Source organism: Microcebus murinus, chromosome 10, assembly GCF_040939455.1.
Source record: "Microcebus murinus isolate Inina chromosome 10, M.murinus_Inina_mat1.0, whole genome shotgun sequence".
NCBI classification, from domain to species: Eukaryota; Metazoa; Chordata; class Mammalia; order Primates; family Cheirogaleidae; genus Microcebus; species Microcebus murinus.
The window spans coordinates 44,498,674-44,521,613 of NC_134113.1; the positions used below are offsets into that span (position 1 = coordinate 44,498,674).

Below are 22,940 nucleotides of genomic sequence, written 5' to 3' on the forward strand. Positions count from 1 at the left end.
ACATTGACTATTGGCCTATTTTCTTAAAAATCACTCTGAAGCTTTCTTTAGTGAAGAGTGCATGTCATGAAAATCAAATTGGCACATCCTCATTTTTATACCAGTATACTAGTAGAACCTTCATCTTATAAATTTAAAAATGCTCATAATTAGCAAGTTTGTGTTGAAGGAACTAAATGCTACTTTCAAAACTTAAGTGTATAAGAAAAAAAACTCTGACCATCAAAGGCACTGTGTTCATGGACAACCCTTCTGGTGAAGTATCTCTCAGTCTCAGGGCTGGAGTAGGGCATGTGTCACCACTCCTGCCGCCCACTCTACAGACTCTAAATTCACAACAGCTAACTGGAGCCAAAATACTTCACATCTAATGCTAATCTGCACTCTTAAAGAGATATATATTATACAGGGACAGTCTGGAATCCTACCATTGGTTTATATAGAGGGGCTCCTGATTAAAAGAGGCTTTGCTTACACTAATCTTTTACTTTGTCCCTTTGATTGGAGACTTGGAGGAGTTTTCATACCCTGAGAGAGAGGTCCAGGTCAGATTAAGTGAGAGGTGTGGCTTTATTTTGTAAAGTGGAATAAGAAGCTTAGTTCAAGAGAAGAGAACCAGCATGATGATCTGACTATAAGTCTATGCTTAAGCAGGTCAATTTTAGAGAAAAAAAACACATAAAAGCTAAGGATATGGAAAGTGATTCTCTCTCTCCATGCTGGTGCATAGTCTGTGTACTCCAATTTGAAGATCCTGTCCATGTATCTTTGGTGTGTGTCTGGGTGGGGTGGAGGGTGTACACTTCATGAAATCAGAGTTCCCACACATGCAATCTGAGAATCAGGCATCCTGTCTCCCCTTAGGCTAAGTTCTGCTGAGTCTGCAATGAATTTGCAGTGGGTGCACAGTCATTGCCTGCCAGTCCAGACCTGTCCTGTACCTCTAGTTCCACATACCTCAACCTGCAGCATCAGTCCTCACAGCTGGCAGGACCTGCCCCAGCCCCCACCCCAACCCTTCATGTCTTGAAGTTCACCCTTGGGGGCTATGTTCTCAGGTTGAGCTTCAATCTCCAACTTCCTCTTTCCTCTCCATCCCCAACTGAAGTGTATAGCAGGACACTTCCTATGCCAGGAGAGTTCTCTTCTTAACTAGCTGTGTTTTAGAAAGGAGCGACACACTGATCTACTTCGGATAAGAATAGTTGTTAATTATAAGGTCCTTCCCTCATGAATTTTCATTTTTCAAAGAATTATTAGAAAGCAATGTCTTAGCTCAGTGGCATTAACTTCAAATGGTGGATGAAGGGACTAACACAGGTTAGAATAGAAGTGTCGGCCTGAGGGTCTACCAAGCGCCCCTCAAATCCCTAAACACAGGCAAGAGAGACCAGGACAGGGATCTCTTCATGTGGCTGGCTGTGAACCTCCTTCCTCAACCTCTTCTTTCCCTAATATCTGAGCGTTTATATCTCTGTAGTGCCATTACTATGACAAATATTAATTTTTTATATATTCTTATGTTTGTTTTGCTGTGTGTTAATATAATTCCTAATCAGCTATGAAAATTATCCTTAGCACAGATACTTTCTCTTTCTTGTCTTGAAATTAGAGCCCTACTTTCAAGAGAACTCTACTATAAAAACAAGGAAGAGTTTCTAATTCCTATAACTGTTTGCAAATAATTATATTTTACTTGTTTGCATAAAATGAATGATGTATAAAAATTAGTTTCCAAATGTGCTACTTCATTACTCAGTAAGTACACATGGAAATCAATTCCTAGGATTTCTGCAGAGGTTAGTATTTCTCAGCTTTTTATCATAGGAGCATTTTTCTGCCTTCTGCAGTTCCCCTGAGGGCATATCTTGATGAAGGTCTTCTCTTAATGGCTGTATAGAATTTAACACATAGTACCATTCACTCCTGTCAATCTCTCCTCTGAGCATCTCCTGACTCAATTTTTCAGGAACTGGGGGGCATGTGACTGCTTCTATCTAAGCTGACATAAATCCTACTTCTTCCATCAGAGTCTGAGGCCAGTGGTCTTAATCCTCATTCTTTCTTCATGACTTATGTCTAGTCACATTGTCCCAAGGTACTGTTCTAATTGTATTCTGTTCCACTCTGTAATAGATATTTATCAAATGAAAAATAACTCTATTAAAGCTGGGCAAAAAAATCAGGAAACATGAAACCCTTTCATTGCAATTTTACCACCAGCACATAGCACACAATGGATTTTTCCTGAAATGGATGTCAATTCTGCAACTCCCAAATAGAATTTTATATTGTGCAGCTCAACTTTCAGGGATAAACAGGAAGACATAAAGGACAAGCAGAGTATTTATGTTAGGCTGTGAATAGGAGTAGGAATCACTTTTTCTAATGGAATGTTTGGGGAAATATGAATGTCTACGTCAGGGAACATGTAAGAAAAGTTTACAAGGTGGTTAAATTCATCCCTTATTCCTATGGGATTCAGGTCTTCTTCTAAATAGAAGAGAATAGAGCTAGCTGTATAAAAATTGACTAATTACTTTGCTGTCAGTTTCTTTTCTTTTATTATTGGACACATCACTGGTCAAATGTGTCGAGTGTTTAAATAATATTAAAGAATGTCACAGCACCTCCTCATGGGATTATGTTTTCACATCTCAGTGGCCAGTGCATAGACTGGATCTTAGGAAAATCAGTCCTGGAAGGAAGTATTCTGTCAATGACAAGCATATTCAAGTCTTTTGGGAGGCCCATGTGGGTTTACAATTTTGTTAAATTTAATTGTTGTCATCTTATACAAACCCTGCTATTATTTTTTTTTTTTTACTTTTTATGACAAAATAGCTGGTTTAAGCATAAACATTTTTTTCAACTTGGTTATTTGGTGTCAGGATACAAAACAAAATAAATGAGTGCAGATATGAATCCATCCATACATATACATGTGCTGTTAGAACATAAGTAAGACATACAGACTGAATTCTATAAAACTGGCTTCATAGATAGCCATAATGGACTCTTTCAAAGTATTGTTATAATTTTCTATTAAGATTAGAAACAGTGAGCATGTGTTATACTTGTGAAGGTTATCCTAACCAAGCTGAGTTGTCATTTTGGGAAGGCTGCAATGTTTATCAGAAAGGTTTAGTGTTATTACAGTTGGTACTTTTTTTGTATAAATGTATAAGGTACAAGTGTAATTTTGTTACAGGGATACATTGTACAGTGGTGAAGTCAGGGCTTTGAGGGTATCCATCACCTGACTAATGTCCATTGTACCCATTAAGTAATTTCTCATCATCCACCCCCCTCCCTCCCCCACTACTGTGAGACTCTATTGTCTATCATTCCACACTCTACCTCCTTGTGTCTTCATTATTCAGCTTCCAATTACAAGTGAGAACATGTGGTATTTGTCTTTCTGTGTCTTACTTGTTCCACTTAAGATAATGGCCTCCAGTTCCATCCACAGATGTAACCATTGGTGCTTTTAACTGGAGATTAGTATTGTGGTGACTTCTTAGGTTACCATTGCCAATAGAATTACAGGGCAACTGGAGAATAGTTTTAATATTAGCCTCCTTACATCCAAGGATGTCTCTTCTGGAAATCCTTGCCCCTGTAAGTTCCCAAAGGGCCTTTTATTATATTTATGGAATAACTTATCTCCTTAGAAAAAAATTCAAACCATGTGAAATCTGTCTAACTGAATTGTGGCTTCTTTTTTACTAAAGTACGTTTCTTTTCTAGTTGTAGATATATAAGAAACATCTTCATTTCCTGGTGAGAAAACTGAGGCTCACTGGGATAAGGTAACTTGCTCAAGTTAGATGGGGCTCGATTCAGGCTCAGGCCTGAATAGCTATAATTCCAGTTATTTGGGAGGTTGGGGTGGGCAGATTGCTTGAGGCCAGGAGTTTGAGACCATCCTGGGCAACATAGTGATAGCCCATCTCTACAAAAATAATATTTAATAGCAATAATAATAAAAATTAGCCTGGGATGGTGGCACAGGTCTATAGTCCTAGGTACTCAGAGGCTGAGGTGGGAGGATTGCTTGAGCCCAGGAGTTTAATGTACAATGAGCTATGATTGTGTCACTGTACTCCAGCCTGGGTGACAGGGAGAGACACTATCTCTTAAAAAAAAATAGATGAGAAGCAGGGAGCTGTGGGGAGGGAATCATTGAAACTAAACTCTAGGTCTTTTATTTCTTAATTTTTTACTCTGAAAAAAAAAAAAACATGTTTCTTTCCTTTCTCAGAAATAATAGGCATTTTTTCCTATATAAAACTTTCACTGATACACCTGTGTATTTTTAATTTTCCTGAGAGACACTAACCAATGAAATGGTAGCCTCATCATTTCTCATGCAGAAACTCTCAAGGGAAGTCCCTGGTGTTATCTCCATTTAGCTCTCCGTTCTAGAGAAGAAAGTGTCAACAGTGCTTAAAAAACAATGATTATCCTTTCACAAAATGATGAAACAACCAAGTTGCCTTTTCTTGATTGCTCACTTTTTCAGGTCTCTTAAGAGACTTCTATTTCATCCTATCCTTTCACAAGTTATTGACATTGATAAATGCTGGCAATGCAAGGATTTGTTCTGAGAGGGAATATACAAGGCCACTCCACCTCTCGCATCCAGGAATAACCAGCATTGAATTTGAAATAATGAATCATAATGTATTCTAACTTAACATTGTAATTTCATACATTTCTCTTTCCTTTGCTAAAGATCTCTTCAGAGATTAACAAGGTCATGTTCAGAATGAAATTTCAGTTGTGTAATTTTATGACCATCAAAACTCACTGGTTATTTTCATGTAAATGGTTTTCAATGACAAAAGTACTTTTATTTTAAATGCAGATGAGTGTCTTTGACAAGCTACTTTCTAACCACTCTGTGAGAGACACTCTATCCTTCACAGGTAGAGAAAATTGTCACTGAGATCTCAATGAAGATGAGATCCTACCACATAACTCGGACTAACTTTCTCTGTCATTCTTTACACGAACTCTTTTAATCCTCCATTCTCCTGAAACCTCCGATCTTTCTCCCTTGTTCTCTCTCTCTTAGGAGATAACTTCATTCATCTCCCTCTACTCAGGGGAAATAGAAATCATTATCAGATCAATTCCTCAACTTCCAACAAAAAAGTAACATCCCTAATTACCCCTTTTTTTCCAATTATAATGAAAGAAATGTTAAAATTCAAAGAACAATACACCAGAAAAGTCAATAGTTTACATTATGTTTTGTAAGCTACTTTTTTCACTAATAACTATATCAATAGCATCTACACTCATCTCTAAGTGTAAATCTTTTTCATTAAAAAAGTCATTGATGAACTTAGAGAATGTAGATTCACTGTATGGCAGTAACAGGGTGAAAGCTAGATTTAATGGGATTGAAGAGCAAGTGGGAGATAACGTAGAAATACTTTCCTCCCAATCAAGGCTCTTCCCTCTGCCTGCACTCTGGATCCCATCTCCTCCTATCTTCTGGGGGAGCTCAGTCTACTGATTGTTCCAGCTGCTTTCTCCTGTATCTTCTACCACTGCTCAATTAGTTCTTTCCCTTTAAGGATTAAATGCACTAAAATCTCTACTATCTTAAAACAAAAACAACGACAAAGGCACACAATGGGTGGAGAAGCAATATGGTGCCTGCTTTCTAGGCTCAGGTCTGTGATGACAGGAAGTGACTCTAATGAGGCTGGCAGCCTGGTGCTTTGGTTTCAAGAAGCTCCCAGTTCACTGGTGGCAGCAGCTTTGGGATCGTGAGGGTAGAAAAGCTCTCTAGCAGCTAGGGAGCCTGCTGACTACCAGAGGGAGGGAAGGAGAAACAAAACCCCCACTTACCCTTTCCACAGCATGACTCCAAGTTTCTCAGGGGTTGATATCTTGCTACTTTTTTCTGCTCCACAACTTCTTCCCATGGAATCTCTAGTAGTTTCTGGCACTTTTACCTCAGAATTACAGTTGCATTATGGGTTTTTTGCCTCTTTCTGACATGATCTGTCTATTGATATCTCTAGTCAGCCATCTTCCTCACCCATTTTTTTTCTGTAGTTTTGTTTTTTAGTACTTTCTCTGGATTTGTTATGGGGGTAATTTTGGCTTCATCAGTTAATTTTGATGAGGGTTCCCTCCTCTTTTATTTTCTGAGAGAGATTGTATAGATTTGATTTTATCTTTTCTTTGAATGTTTGATAAAATTTGCCAGTGAAGTCATTTGGCTCTGAAGATTTCTTATTCAGAAAAAAAGTTCAACAGGAATTTTTCTTTTATAATTTTAGCACAATTTAGATTATTTATTTCATCTTGAGTGAGTTTCATACATTTGTAGTTTTTGAGAAATTGGTCATTTTATCTAAGTTGTTAAAGTTATGTGGAGAGCATTGTTATTAGCTTTTTTGTGTCTACTGGGTCTGTAATCATAACCCTCCTTTCATTTCCAATATTGGAAATTTGTGTCTTCTCTTTTACTTTATTAATTGTGCTATAGTTTTATCAATTTTACTGATCTCTTCAAAGAACCAGCTTTTGTTTTATTGATTTTCTCTGTTGTTTTTCCATTTTCAATGTAATTATTTCTATCTTTTAACTTTTTTATTTTCTTTCCTTCTGCATGTTTTATATTTATTTTGCTCTTCTTTTTTCTAGTTTCTCAAAGTAAAAGCCTAGGTTATTGATTTGAGATGTTTCTTCCTTCCTAATATAAGCATTTGATACTATAAATTTTCTTCTAATTTTCTAAGCACTGCTTCAATCCTACAAATTATGATATATTTTTATTTTAGTTTTGTTCAAAATATATTCTAATTTGTCTTGTGACTTTCTCTTTGGCTTACAAATATCTAGATGTGTGATGGTTAATGTCCAGATGTTTGTGAATATTCTTGTTTTCTTTCTGTTACTCCTACTTTAATTCCTTTATGGTCAGAGAGTTTACTTTGTATAATTTCATTTTATTAAATTTGTTAAGTTTTGTTTTATGACCAGGATATGTTCTATCTTGGTGACTATCCCATGTGCACTTGAAAAGAATGTATATCTCCTAGTGTTCTTGGTGTAGTGTCTATAAATATCTATTAAATCCAGTTGGTTGATGATGTTGTTCATTTATAACCTTGCCCTTGCTGATTTTCATCTACTAGTTCTATCTAATATTAAGAGAGGGCTGTTAAAATCTCCAGCTATAATTGTGGATTTGCCTATTTCTCCTTTCATTTTGGTCAGTTTTGAGTAGTGTATTTTAAGCTCATTTTTGGTGCATACATGTTTAGGATTATTATGTATTCTTATGTATATTGCATCATATGGCCATCATTATGCAGCAAACTTTATCATTGGTAATTTCTTTGCTCTGAAGTCTATGTTGTCTAATATTAATATAGTCACTCCAGCTTTCTTTTGATTGGTGTTTGCATGATATATATTTTTCATCCTTTCACTTTAAATCTATCTGTATCCTTATATTTGAAGTGAGTTTCTTACATTTCTACAACTGCATCTGTGTCCAGGGTCAGATGTTAAGAGGACAGAGAGAGGAAAAATCTAGGATTGTTGGCTGCTTTAGAATTACAGCTCCACCAATAGAGAATTTGGCATCTCAGTCTTCACATTTCCAAAATGTTTACTTGAGTATATTTATAAAGTTGAAATGAAGGAGCTGAGAGAGAAATAACATTTGAAGACAGAGGATGCAAAACTACTCCAAACACTAGCTAAGTGGTGCTCATACTTCAGAGAACATGAATATGAGAAGAATTCTATTATAAATCCAAATTCCTAGGCTATATCTACAGATATCCTGCTATGGTAGTGCTAAGCTATGGTCTGGAAAACCACACCATCATGTCCCAAATGTTTCTGATGCAAGGAGTCTAAAAACTTTTTCCTAAGTAATGGTTGCAGTTGGCCACCTAATTTTATGCTAGCAACCTGGAACTCATTACTCAAGGACAAGGCAAGCCTAAGTCCTTTCACATTCAACTGGATAAGGCTGAGAAATTTTAAATGTGTTTCCATTGCACTTCAACTTAAATTTTTTTCTTTTTCTTTATAGTCCAATTTTAGCACAAGAGATTTTTGTTAGCTGGACTCATCTATTGTAGTTAAATGAAGTGGTTCTGAAAAGGCTTGTTGTGATTGATACCACCTAAAAAGAAAGATTGAAGATAATTATGTAATTTATTAAGTTTTTCATTTATTTCTCCCCCTTTTAGATATCTGCTGATCTTCTAAGCTGCTTTTCTAAATTTAATATTATAGAGTATCCAGGGTAGAGGAATTCCTAGTTTTTACAACCTTTGCTGTCCACAAAGCCTTGTGTGACTTGCATATATGTCTTGCATCTTCAGCAATTCTATCTCACCAATATACCCTCGACCTTCACTTAGGGATATAAAGACAAGCTATTTTCTTAGCACAATTGCTTTCTTCTATGATATAATAGTTTTAGAGTCACCTGTGGTACTAGTAGCTTTATCATTTTAAATCACTTGAATTACAATTACATTTCATGTGGACTCTGAAATAGTAACAGAAGCGAATCATCATGTCTTCAATTCTGAACATGCTAAATAGACTGTAACATTTTTTGAAGCAATCAATCTACCATAATGATGGCCAACAATGATGATTAGACAGTGATGGCCTTGAAATAACTGTCAATTTTGTCTCTCTGAATGAAATAAGAGTTCCTCAGATTTGCAAATGAAATCATCATTAGGAATATATATATTCCTAATATATATATATTATTCCTAACATATATTCCTATATATATTCCTTATATATATATATTCTTATATACATATATTATTCCCAATATATATAGAGAGAGATATAGATACACATATAGATAAAATATTATGGAATTCAGAACAGGATACTTCAGTGTTATCATTCTTGTCACTATTTTATTAGTGGAGAAGGGTAATAAAATGTCCTAGATGTATATTGTAATACCTTTCTGACCACAAGATGTTGATTTAGTGTTTTACTAAAAGTAATTTAGTAAGTGATATTGTAGTGTTCTAGAAGAGTTTCTATACTTCTGAAAGGTGAGTAATTTCCTCCCTCATCTCTGAGAAACTGAGTCTGATATTGTTGTGGACAGCTAAAATGAGTAATTGCCTTGGAGTTAAGAAATAGAATGGAAATACTATTTTTTTTTATTTCAGCATATTATGGGGGTATGAATTTTAAGGTTTCAAATAATGCCTTTGCCCCCTTCTCCCCACAAGTCTAAACTTCAAGCATGACCATCCCCCAGATGGTGCACATCTCACTCATTATGTATGCATATACCTGCCCTCCTCCGCCCTCCCACTCGCCCAATACCCAATTAATGTAGTTCCTATGTGTCCACTTAGGTGCTGCTCAGATATGTGGTGCTTGTTTTTCTGTTCTTGGGATACTTCACTTAGTAGAATGGGTTCCAGCTCTATCCTGGAAAATACAAGAGGTGCTATATCACCATTGTTTCTTAGAGCTGACTAGTACTCCATAGTATACATATACCACATTTTATTAATCCACTCATGAATTGATGGGCACTTGGGTTGTGTCCACAGCTTTGCAATTATGAATTGTGCTGCTATAAACATTCGAGTGCAGGTGTCTTTTTTGTAGAGGGACATACTATTTTTTATCTTTGTTTACTTTTCTAATAGTCCTGATTTTAAGTGGTCCCTTATTTGGGGAAAGGCATATCGTTTGCTTGAATGAACTTGAGTTTCTCACCTTAGAACTAGGCTCTCCTACCAAATAGAGGAATTTATAATTCTCTATAGCATGAGAACTATAACTACCATGATAGTACAATTGAAATTTGCAAAATAAGACATTCAGGTCTGTGTAAGATTTGGGAAGTAAAAAATAAAATAGTATGAGATTGGGGAAGAATTCTTGTAAAAAGAGGTAAGTAATTTTCTAAGAACGATATTTGTACAGGTTATTGTTGCCATAGGCATGCCCAGGGAAAATCTGGAGTACCTAGCATTGCTAGGCACTATTTAGGTGGCATTACTATGTTCCAATCTGTTCACTCTGCTTATCATGCTATAGAGATGTTCTTATGTTTGCTTTTCTAATTGATGTTTGACCTAGTGATATTCTTTTTGATTCATGTGTTATCTATTTCCTCCTGTGGCCAGTAACAAATAGGAGAAACAGTTATTCAATTCAATGGATATTTATCTAACAAAAGAAATAAAAATTAATGTATTTTTAGTGTATAGGTTTCATTGCTGTAATTAAAATATTTAAAATAACAGCAGCTAAAACAAGATAGAAAATTGTTTCTCTCTCATAAAGAGTTTGAGTGGGAACTCTGGGGTTGGTGTGGTAGTTTCGCCTTCATCAGAGGCCAGGATACTTTTGTTGTATTACTCTGCCATCTTTAACACATTTCCATTTCCACCTCATGCTCCCACCAGACCATCTGCATTTCAGCAAGCACAAAGGAGGTTAGGTAGAAAGAAAGGCCACATCACATCTCTGCTCACATTATGTTTACTCACATTCCAATGACTATAACTTGATCAAATGGCAATCCTTAGTTGCAGGGAAGGTTGGTAAATGTGGTCTTTATTTGGATGGCCATGTTACTAAAGAGGGAATGCATATAGTTTGGACAACTGGAGGTTGCTATAATGAGTATACTCAGATTTCTTCCCTCAGTGAGCTTAAAATATTCTACAAACATTAAGAAAACTTTACATAGTTAACTATAATACAAGCAGGGTAAAAGTATGAAATAAGAATTGCATGAAATGCTATAGATAGAGGGAAAGCTTAAATATGATACACACGTTTATCATTTTAGAAACATAGGGCATCTGGGAATAAATAGAAACCCAACATATAATGAAAGTGTTCATTTAGATAAAGGAAGAAATTTCTTAGTATAAGAGCTATTAGAGTATCTGATAAACAGGATTTTTTCAAACTATACCTGCTCCTAATAGGGTCTTTGATTTTCTTTCTGCTTCTTTCCTCTTTCAGGGTGTTTTTCAGGAAATAATGATCACTTTCTGGCCATTAATCAGAAGAAGAGTGGGAAGCCATTATTCGTTTATCACCATTCACTAGGCATTGAAAAGAGCCTGGCTATAGCTCCACAAAAGATATACAAACATAGCTACCATTCCTCTTCTGAAGCTCAAGTAAGCAAACGCCACCAAATTGTTAATTCAGCATTTCCCAGGCCTGCATATGACCCATCTCTCAATCTGCTGGCCATGGCTGGTCAAGATCTTGAAGTGGAAAATCTTCCAATCCCGGCAGCAAACATAATTGTGGTGGTAAGTATTGCCATTTACCTGGCACCAAGGCTGGTGCTGGTGCTCTCCTCTGTCGTTGATGCTTGATTTAAAAAAAAAGGCAAATTGTAAATGGTCATTATTGAATCTCAGTGATTATTTAACACAGCACTTCTTACTCTCTGATATTTCTCTTTTCTTACTTGACTGTTGCCTGTTTTCTTCCTCCTGTGAAATCAGAAAACTTGTCTGTATCCTCTGTTCACAGCACAATGCATGGTACATAGTAGATGCTTAGTAAATATTTGAATGAAAAATTGCTTTAGGAAGGCCTTATAGTTATAGCTGATCATATCCTATCCTGAGCCTCCCGCCTTCTGTGATAATCAATTTTAAGCAGATAGGCTTTAGTCTTAGCCTACCTAAATAAATAATCTTATTAAAGATCCTCTGATCACTTGACTCAAGTTGTAATAAATGATGAAACAACTGAAGGAAAAGAATGATGTAGGGGGAAGGTAGTTTTCTGTTGCTGGAGCAAATAAAATGGGTTGAGAGTAACTGACAAATACTATTCTTGATATCACTGAACACACATCATCCTTTATTAACCAAAGTGATGTAATGGCCCCATTGCTTACATTCTTAACTTATGTAACCCAGGTCAGAGGTTCCTACTTTGTGGATGTATCATAGTTTAAATACATGTTGAGACACCCTATTTGAACTATAGTCCCCCTCAGGTTTAACATCATGATAGGAGGATCTTCATTAAAGCTATAAGTCAGAGACTAAATGGTTGTTATTGCATTTATACCCCCAAATACAATCAAACAAGTTGATTTTTGTTGCCAAGATAATTCAATAAAACCATGTTTGCATCTTGGCAACCTCTCTATGCACCAAATGCGATTAAAGTTAACAAACTTCTTTTTTTTTTCTTTATTTTTTAATCTACTACTTATAGTACACTTTACTTTGTATTGAGAATCAATGATCCATTCATTGATGCTTTTAAATAGCATACATTGTGTATTTATTATGATCCAGTTTTCACTTGGGGTATTTGGAAATAGAGACAAATGAAATAGAGTCTTTGATTTTGCTTGGGAAATGCCTGGGAAGAAATATAAATAACTTAATAAAAATTGTAAATTGGGAACACAAGATGAACTCTTGTTAGGAGAAAATATGTGGGTTGTTTGGCATCCTGAAATACTTGAACAAATTTTCTGCATTTGCATGAGTAGCAGATGCTCTGAAGGTGAAAGTCATGTACTTTGTCTATTCAGTGAAGACAAATGGTGTTAATGATGTCTCTGTATCTGGATATGCCCATGTGAATGCTGAAGCTCATGGGAGATATTTCCTCTAGTGACCATCGTATACCCATAGTAGTCAACTCAAAGTCACTGTGAATTACAGTTCAGGAGATTTGTTCTATCTTATAATGTCATATACTGCCTAGTTAATTTAATTTTATGGATGATAAAAGGCATCAATGAGGAATTCTGGCAGGTCATTTCACTTTTAGCTTATTTGTGGTTTGGAGATTCATAAAGAAGCTGTGCTTTCTCTTTTGGGTGGTGATTACATAGAGGCAATGGGCAATTTTGCTATATTAGCCTTCCCTAACCTCTTTTGATCTAGCCTCTAACTATGTTGTGGATTTGGTAGCTGACAACAATTGCTAGTGCTAATACTTCCTGTAATTCACTTGCATTACTTATGCACATGATGATTTAATAGGAAAATCAGAGAGTTGAAGTTATTTCTCAAATAAATCAATAATGTTCAGCTTCTTCAAAAAGCAAAGGGGAAACATGCAATTAAATATGAGCTGATTTGAAGGTCCATACTACCCCCCAGAAGTGATTTTCTGGATAAATGGGGCATAAAAGATCCAAGGGACATATTCTGGGGCAGCATAATAACATTGATGGAATAATTGATGTGTGTGCATATAGGGTGTACATGTAATAAAAACATATATCAATGCAGATTTTATTGCTTGAGGAATATTGCAGAAAATTCTTTTGTGGCTTAATTTATACCAAAATGAGCAGCATTAATTAGTATCAGTTTCTTGGCCTGGGGAAATTATTAGAGTATTTTTCCAACCAGGTTAAAAAGCTATCCTCAACTTCCAAAATTTATATGTAACTTCTAAGACTTCCTAGCTCAGGAGACATCACTTTTTATCCTCCAATATTTATCTTTCTCTTATTTCTGCTATCATTAATAATGACTTGTAGAATAAGAAATTTAACAGGGAAATGAAACATACATGTGTCCCTCCTCCCTTCCTGATTCCCAATTTCTGCCACAAAGCATTTCATAAGAGCATTTGTCCACAAATGAATCTTTTTCTTTTTCTTCTTTCTTCTGTAATTAGGAAAATCTGTAGTTTATTTGTTACAAGGAGAGGACAGCACAATTAGAACGTTTATCCGAAAGAATGTTAATTATGTTCCAGAAACTCGATTAAGAAGCTGTTATTAGGATTTCTGTGCAAGTACGATGTAGAGGGGATATGAATGGCTTCAAGGTCAGTCTGTGGTACGAGGGAAAAAAATACGGCTTTAACTAAATGTATGGGGGAAATTCCAAAGCTCTTATCCCAGGATTCCTAGGACATTTGTCAAGCCACAAGCCACAGAGTCAGGAAGGACGGAACCTAGAAATGCAAGTGAAAGCGGTCTGAGAAAACTGGGGACTATGAAGGCTTTGGAATACAAGGAGTGATTTTTAGGGTCAGTGGAAAGGGCATGAAGGTGGGAGATTACTATTCCACTTGGTAGACTTGAGGGAAGGAAAATAGAGGAAAGGAAAAGAAGATGGAGAAGGAAGATCCGGAGGAGGAGGAAGAGAAGGGAGAAGGAATGTCAGGGAAGGGAGGGGAATGGCAGGGATGGATACAGAGGCAGTTCTTAGGGAGTGGGAAGACATCTGCGAGCATGCAAGAAGATGACGGTGAGTAACCAGGAGCCTCAGATGCCTCTGTGAGAGTCCTAAGATCCCAAAGTTTCTTGTTGTGCTTGCCACTCATCCAGACTAGCACACAGACATCCATTATTGTTTTTGTGACACAAAACATGCACTGCAAATATTTTTATATGGTATTTGACTTAGAAAACTGCTAAAGCCAAAAACTCTGAATAACTCTGTGTTTCAGTTACATCCTAAACTCTGGCTTATGTCTCACCTCAGCTTTTTTCTGCTGTTGACTAGTTTTTGAGGTTGTTATTGCAGGTAAAGAGATTATCCCTAGATGTGATTTGAAGGGCTTTGAAAATCCAGTTTTCTCATTGCTTTGCCACAGTAAAGAAATTTTGTAGCATTTACTGTGCTGTGTGATGTGAATAAGTAATTGTTGGATATTTTTTCAATAGATAAATTGGTTTAATTAGTTTTATGTTTGTGTAGTGAATGTTCCAAAGGGTGGGTTTGATCTATGTATATAGCAATGGAATTCAACCATGGCAAGGAAGATGTATTGGCAAGGAATATTTTATTGCAAGTGATAAGAAATTCAACCCAAACTAGAGAAAATTTAATTGTTTAAGTACCAACACTTCCATAGTACATCTAGCTTTAGGTATGGTCTAATCAAGGGCTCAAATAATAGGACCAGGATCGATTTCTCAACTATGCTTCCTCTGGAGTGACTTTATTCTCTCATTGATTCTCTTCTTTTATCCTGGAGTTTTGAAACTCCAGAAATTTCATTCTTGCAAGTTCATGCTCACTTGGAAAGGGTATCTCTTTCACAACTGCCAATAATATCCTGGGCTTTCCTATGACTAGAACAATGTGAGTGCTCACTTCATCCCCAAACAGTTTGTGGCCAGGCGATAAGATTAAGCTAATTACCTCAAATCTAAGCCACTTGCCTAAAAACCTAGGAGCCATATACAAGAGAAAAGGTACCTGACTGAAAATAGGGACACTATTAACAAGCAAAGGGAAAATAGACGCTAGATAGCAACTCAGTGTGTGCTATCAATAAAGCAGAGTGTGTGAACTTCAGGTTTTATGAAGACATCATAGCCCCTTCAAGCAACCATAAGGATATAAGGATTTACAACTGAGCATCAGGAAATGATTCCTATACAGGTATTCTGGAGGATTCCTGAGTTTTGAGAAATTTGGAAAGTACTGCACACAGTCTGGCCTGTCTCTGCATCTCTGTGCTCATAACCTGACTCCTCATAACCTGCTCTGGGCCTACTCTCCGCCTCTGGACAACAAGACTATTGGTGGATCAGGAACTTTGCCCTTGATATTCTCCTGCCTAGAATAATGCCCTTCCTGCAAATCTCATGTCTAGCACACAATGGAAGTTCAATAAACATTTTTAAATTAATAAATATATGTCAAATAACAAAGTGCAGTTGTTTTTTGACACTGAGATTATGAACGTTTTTATTGCATCTTTTTCTACCTCAACTTACAATGATTTTTCTACTTCTCTCTTCACTTTATTGCTTAAATTTTCAACAGACAGCTTGGACAATTTTCAGAAACAAATTTTAAAAGTAGAAATGCAAAGACAAAAAGAATATAAACATTGGAAACATATTGCATCTCTGAAAGAAGGAGGACACTGTCTTACACCTTAGCTAGAGTGACACTCTATTTAAAACTACAGCTTCCAAAGACATTTATGTCCAACTTCCTACTTCACTTTTCTTCATAGCACTTATGCCCTTCTATGCTATCACCTTTTATGTATGTTCCACAAGGTTGAGATTTCTCTATTTTATTCATACTCTATCTCCAGTGCTTACAATAGTACCTGGCTCATAGTAAGGACTCAATAACTATTTATTGAATGAAAGAATGAATTGATGCCAAAAGAAACATAATTCAATGTCTGGTAATTAAATAAGGCATGTATTTTATTATCAAGAAAATATGATTAAGTGCACAATTTTAGCACATAATTACCTATTATCATATGGTCTTGTTTTATTTAACACATTTTTTTCTCCCCACATAGAATGGAAATTCCATGAGAAAATAAACTTGTTTTGTATTTATAACCTTTCAATACTAAATGCAAAATAGCTATTCGTTGAATGTTTGATGATTGCTAAATACATTCCCAAGATTCAAACTGAATTGACTTGACTTAAAAGATCCACAGTGGCTATTCTGCAGATAATAATAAAAATGAACTATAGTGTCAAACTGGATTTTAGTTTTAAGAAAATCTTGAAAAAGAAATCCTTTAATCTACTCCAGAAGTTGGCTTAAACTTTTGCTCTTCTCTTAACCTACTGTAAATGCTTCCTATTAAATTATAAGATCTTATATAATCACTTTGTTACATAATCACCAAAATTTTTGATTTTGGAAAGCTTCATGCTTAGATTTCCCCAGATATTACTGTCTCTTTGCAAAATGGTCTTGAAGTAGAAATTCCATTCTTGAGCTTGGCATCCTGACAGTCGTAACTGTCACCATCTGTTGCTTTTCTCCGTGTCTAGCTATTAAAGCAGCAAAGAGGACGCTGGAACGTGCTCTGGAAATGCTGGAGGCTGAGCTTCAGCAGTGTCTGTGTGACGTGGCAACACTGGGCCACTCGGCACATCTGCCTGTTGGGGATTATACAGACTCAATATTAGGATGACTGAAGTCTTAAGAGAGATGGTTTAATTGATTGTCATACTAAAGATAAGCCTTGCTCTCTAAGTACAATGAATCTCCTCATGGACAGAGAATAACTTGGCAATATTTTTATTCTGATTCCAAAAGTTAGGTATTTTCATACAGTTGTAGGCTATTTAGAAAATGTAAAGAAGGAAAACAGGAAATAAAATAATCCTTAACTGTTAGAAAAGCAATGTCATCTTGAGACACACACACACACACACACACACACACACAGTCCTTTATATGTGTGGATGTACACATATTTTTTACAAAAGTATGAAACCTGAAAACATAAAGTATTATAATTTTTACTTAGTTTATATGTATGGACATCTTTCCAAGTCGTTAAATATCTTTATACAGCATCATTTTCAACAGCTACTAAAATATTTCAAAATAACTAGTCTAGATCTGATCTGTGGATTCCATATGTTTTTTGTCATATACCCCATAACTTTAAAAAAATTATTACATCTCTAATGTGTATGTGCTGGTTTATTTATATAAGCATATACTAGTGTACTAGTATTTTATGTTCATTATAAAACTTACCAAGAAAAGTCTAAAGAGCCAAATAAAAATAAGTATAAATAGAATTTCTAATGATTTTTTTTCTTTACTTCAAAGAATTATCTGTACACTCCTTAGGGTTCTTGTATCATACTTTCTTGGCTCAGTGCTTATCTTTAAAGCTGAACTATTAAATAGGTTTTACAGTTTTATGTATTTACTGATATTCTCAACCCATTCATTGATTTAAGGTAGCTTAGCCTGAGAAGTAGAAATAAATGTTGAATGTATCAAATATGGTATTCTTTTCATAGCAACTGCCCAATTAATATTATTGAGAGATTTGGTGAGCGTATGTCACAGAAAGCTACTTCCTTTATGAACTCTAAACATAATTGTAAAATGGGACAATTTTTTTCACTTGGGCAAATTATGTATATTATATAGATTTTAAATATTAAGCAAGGGAAATATTTAGAACAGCCAAAGAATTAAACAGAAGACGTTCTGTTTAGAAAATATAAAATGTTTTATTTCATTATTGGAACTTTTCTTTAAGGAAGATTGATAAGTGCTGTTCTTCTTTATGTTGGAGCCTGAAAAATCTGTTTTAATCCAAAGTTTCCACAATAATGTCCAAAAAATGGGATTTGCAGATAAACAAAGAGGATATCTTTTCTTTGGAACAAATACATACTTGGAACTGTCAGTTCTTTCTCTAAAATTGTCTCTTGGTTTTTCAGTTGTTAAGAACTGTTCTCTTGTACCTTTGTGAGTGACTTTGTTCCTTTTTCTTCCTTTTCTTATTTGTCCATTTCTCTCTAATTATAAATATCTAATTATAAATCATCTTTACTATTTTGTTACTATGCAATATTTCACTTAAAACTCTAACTACTAATGAATAATTACATTGGACTCTGGGCATCTGGCCCTGCCCGTGCATGATGGGGTTGGCACCACTTATCAAATGCTTTAGTTGTCTCAGCATGGTCCCTGTGACTCAGGTGGTAGAAGCAATTTGTTCTTTCTACTATTTTTTTAAGGAAAATATAGGTGCTAAAAGCTCCTAGAAGGTTCTTTTCCTGGGCAGTTACAAAGCTTACCCACAGTGCCAGTCTGCAACTGGAATATGAGGCCAGAGCTCAGACAGCTCAAAGCCAAAGCCCCAAATCTGGAGAATATTACAGACCTAGGTGGGTGAGAGAATGTGGACATAGGAAAAGAAGAGGATAGAATGCAGATTATTGCTGTGGAGGAAGAGGAGAGAGGACCTGGACAGACAAGGACAGATGGAAATGTAGGAATTTCACTGCATAAATTCTTCTGGTAATCTTGGCCATTCAAAAGATCTCAGGCACATAGTAGGTTATCATACCATCAACATCTGCTTCCTAACCCTTTCATTTGCTTCTTGAGAGGGTACCAGACCTGAGATCTGGCTGTGATCTTTTGAAGGATGGTGCTGGACTTTCCATTGAAGTTAGTATAGTCCATGGGACACCAGCGTTTTAAATACTTGAACCAAATAAGATGGGAAAATAACGCAGATCGAAGGAGAAAATCAAAGGGGAATATTGAGAAACTGGCAAAATGAGCCAAGACCTTAGCTTTAGCTGTATGAATGCATTGTTATTGTTAAGATAATATCTACACTGAGGTAATCAATCAATTTACCAGAAAAATGATGAGTAGAAAAAAACCATTAGAAGTAGCTAAAAATAGTTATAGCAAAGTAAAGTGTTTGGGCTCAAATCCTTGCTGTGTCCCCTCTACTTCCTACATGATTTTTGTGAACTACTTAGTCTGTCTGTGTTTTGTTATCTTTAAAATGGGAGGAATAGAATTACCCCACCTCACAGATGTGTGGGGATCAAATGAGAAAACACATCCAATTTACTTACATGGTGCGTAGTTTATAGTGACCACTCAATAAATAACTACATAGAGAGAAATGCTCTTGCTATTTTATGGGCAAAGTACAGATCAAAGTAATTTAAAAATATAACTGGGACTCAAACCATCAGCTGATTAGGTTAGAATCTGGAGCCCATAATCACTTGAGGACATGAAGTCTCTTCCAGTAAATTTAGGTATCAGGTAATATAAATTTTAACATTAGAAAATGCCCATCAAGGAAGACCAGCAATAGGTTTCAGATGAAGATTTTGGCAAAATAGAAAAAGGGGTATTATTCAATCATATTATGGAAAGAATGAAGTTATAATAAATAGATATAAACACAGAGGCAAACTCTTGGATCTTCCTGGAATGGCCTTCTTGACTGTCCTTTTTCTTGTTCCTCTCTTTCCTCCAAAGTGTTTATTATGGTAAGGGTGGGTCTCCTTATGGTGTTTTAGTCTAGAGTGTTCTTTGTGCTTCACATTCTCTGGGACCCTGGGGGAATGGGTAGCAGTCATGGCAGTGATAGGATATGGATTCTAAGCATTACTGCTGCTGGTTACTGCTATCACAACTAGTGATGGAGTGCAAAGAATCTGGGTAACAGCAATAATAGGTAAAGGCAGAGGTCCTAAAGGCAATACCTCTAGGGCTAGGCCAGTGTAGATATTGAATAAAAAAGCTTCTAGATTCAGGGAGTCTCTTCATTTTCTCTTATGCAGAGTCAGTTTTCAATTTGGTTCTTGGAGCTTAGAGAGAAAGATACTGATATAGGAAGTTAATTGGCCCAGCCACAGGGTGACAGAATAAAAACCTTTAATGAGCTTAAAGAAGATTGGTAATAGACTTATCTTGTAAAACCAAAGAACAAATCATGCAGCCTAACACAAAGGCTATGGCACAGTAATGTCACAACAATCACCCAATACTTTAGAGGAGAAAACAAATATAAAAAATATTCAAATCCCCATTCTCTGGCTAAGTAAAAAAAAAAAAAATCATCCTTTCCTTATACTCTTATTGTGAATAACTACTTCAAATATATTTGCCCCTTCTCACTGTTGAATCTATTCATTGTGTCAGAATGACTTCAGAAATACAAAAATGTATAATATATTGTCACCATAGCCATTTATCATTGTCTTTTCATAAAGAAGATTGGTCAGAATCTTATACTTAAGACATATTCTAAATTTTGTTGTTGAAGGAGGAAATTATAATCCAGCCAGTCTTCATATCTCAAGTTCTTTCTTTCTTTACATAGATGGCCTGTTTGACCACTTGAGTCTAGAAAAATAAGATGACATCAACAGTTTTAGATAGCTTTCCATTTAGCCCACATTTTCACATAATATGGTCTCTTAACTGAAGCAACATATTAGCCACAGACAACTTCCAATAAAAAGGCACACTTTTGAGAAATAGGCTAAATGTTCCCAAACAATTTCTAAGATTATGGGAAGAGATGTGTGTGTGAGATGTGTTTGCCCTCCTCTCTGAAAATGACAGCCATGAGATGCAAATTCCAGGAGAGCCTGAAGGGCTTAGCGAGCACTGAAAATGTGTATCAGGACAACCAGGGTGAGGAATCTGTTTTTGCTTAGGTTTCTAGGTTTGCATTTATTAATGTCATCCAATCAATTATTCTGCATATCTTGGGGTTCTATATGTGTTTGTATCTTCAGTTCAAGAAATCCCTTAATTATTTCATGCTCCCATTTCTGACATATTGAAGCCTCATTATTTAAAGATTTGATTATTTTTCCTGTCTGAGAATATGGCAACTAGAATTAGGGTTTTAAACCAGAAGAAGCACATGTCGTTTCTTTATGCTTTGAGCCATCAAGTTGATTTCTTTCTTTAAAACTGGCCTTTTTTTTTTAGGTAGAAAATATTAGGCAGGTAATAACAAAATCTATATGGAATAGGTTGCTAGGCAAATTCTTAGGATGCAGGCTTTAAAAAAAATCAGCAATCACTATTCATGGCCAAATGAACAAAAACATTGTTCATGTGTTAATAGTGATGGTGACACTGTTTATATCTTAAAGATAATTTTTAATATTAAAAAGTCATTCTAACTATACAACTGTTTTGTACCCATAATAATTAAAAATAGAAATTAAATAAATAAATAAAAATTCAAATTAATAAAATCAAGTCTTGGCCAAGCTAGATTATGAAAAATAACCAAGTTAAAGGAAACAATATATTTCTAGTGAGTGACTAGTATAAGTTAATTAAGAAAACTAGAGAAGAGTTAATAATGTCTGTAAGGAACTTTGAATAAGTAGGGGCAATGGGCTTCTCAAATGTTAAGGTTTTGAATCGACACCTAATCCTTTCTTCTTGAAACATTCATTCATTCCAAAAAATTATTGAGTAAAACAGACTATAGGGATACAATACTCAACAAGAAATAAAGATCATTACAGCTATGTAGTTTGTATTCTAATGGGAGAAAGACAAACAATAAAACAAGTAAACAAATTGGCATGATAATTTTAGATAGTGCTAAGTACAATGAAGAAAACAAAACAAAGTTATGTGGCAAGGAGAAAATAGTGGGGACTACATTATATTAGATATTGAGGAATTTTATTGGATATTCAGAGACATTTCGGGAGTGAATCAAGGTATAACTCCTAAATAGAAGCTATGTGGCAGAAGAATAACTCTGAAGTCAGCAGAACTGTGTCCCTTCATTGATTTACTTAAAATCTTATATTTCAGTTTTTTCTTTTGTGAAAAAAACTGATACTAATCATACTTGTCCTAGAGGATTGTTGTGGGCATTGAATGAGATAAGGCAGTTTAAGCACTTAGCATCATGCCTGACACATAGCAAAATCCTTATAAAAACTAACTGCTACTATTAGCATTATATGGAACAATGGAAAATATATCTTCCTGATCTCAGTACCAAGCATATTTGGATTTCTCCTACGCTATTGGTTGGCTTATAATTATTTCTTTAAAATGCGGAGAATCATGTTTTCTTCTTTCTCTCCACTACTAAAATACTGAGAGCCAAATTTGTGGTTTATCTCTAACAAATACAGAGAACTTTACTGAGCGCCTTATTTATTTTGTGAACTAACCTCATTCTTGGCTGACTGCTTTCTTTTTTTTCACTTGTTTTCCTTCTAATTTAATTTCCTTATTTCCTTGCTTTTTATTCAATTATATTTTGTATTATATGTGTTTTTTTGTTAGCTGCCATAAATCCTTTCTGTAACATGTTCTGTCTAAACAAATAGTCACTGCAACAAAATAGCAATCAGTATGGACAAGTTGAGTCTGAATGTTACACAGCAGGAAATCCTATCACAAGGAGAAATTTTTTACCCACTGGGTATGAAAAAATAACAAAATATATTTCCTAAGGAAAAAAATCACAATCTCCATAATGATCTGTTTGGCTCATTGCTCACCAAGCCTTACCCTCAGCCCAATCCCTGTGTCAGGGACCAATTCTCATTCTCAGTGTGAGCAGGTTGAGGCAGTGGGAACAGGATGGTTCTAAAAATAGACATCCTAGGTTCACGTGCCTGTTTTATCACTGACCACCTTTGAGATCGTGGGACAAGCGAC

The 22,940-nt window shown here is 35.5% G+C and overlaps 1 protein-coding gene across 1 annotated transcript in view; it reads left to right on the forward strand.

Annotated features, from left to right (window-relative positions):
- Nucleotides 1-22,940, forward strand: part of PTPRR (protein tyrosine phosphatase receptor type R) — a 264,986-nt gene that overhangs the window by 13,487 nt on the left and 228,559 nt on the right. The window contains exon 2 of the mRNA XM_020287986.2: nt 11,020-11,318. Within this exon, the coding sequence (XP_020143575.1) occupies nt 11,020-11,318 (299 nt within the window). The remainder of the gene's footprint in view (nt 1-11,019; nt 11,319-22,940) is intronic.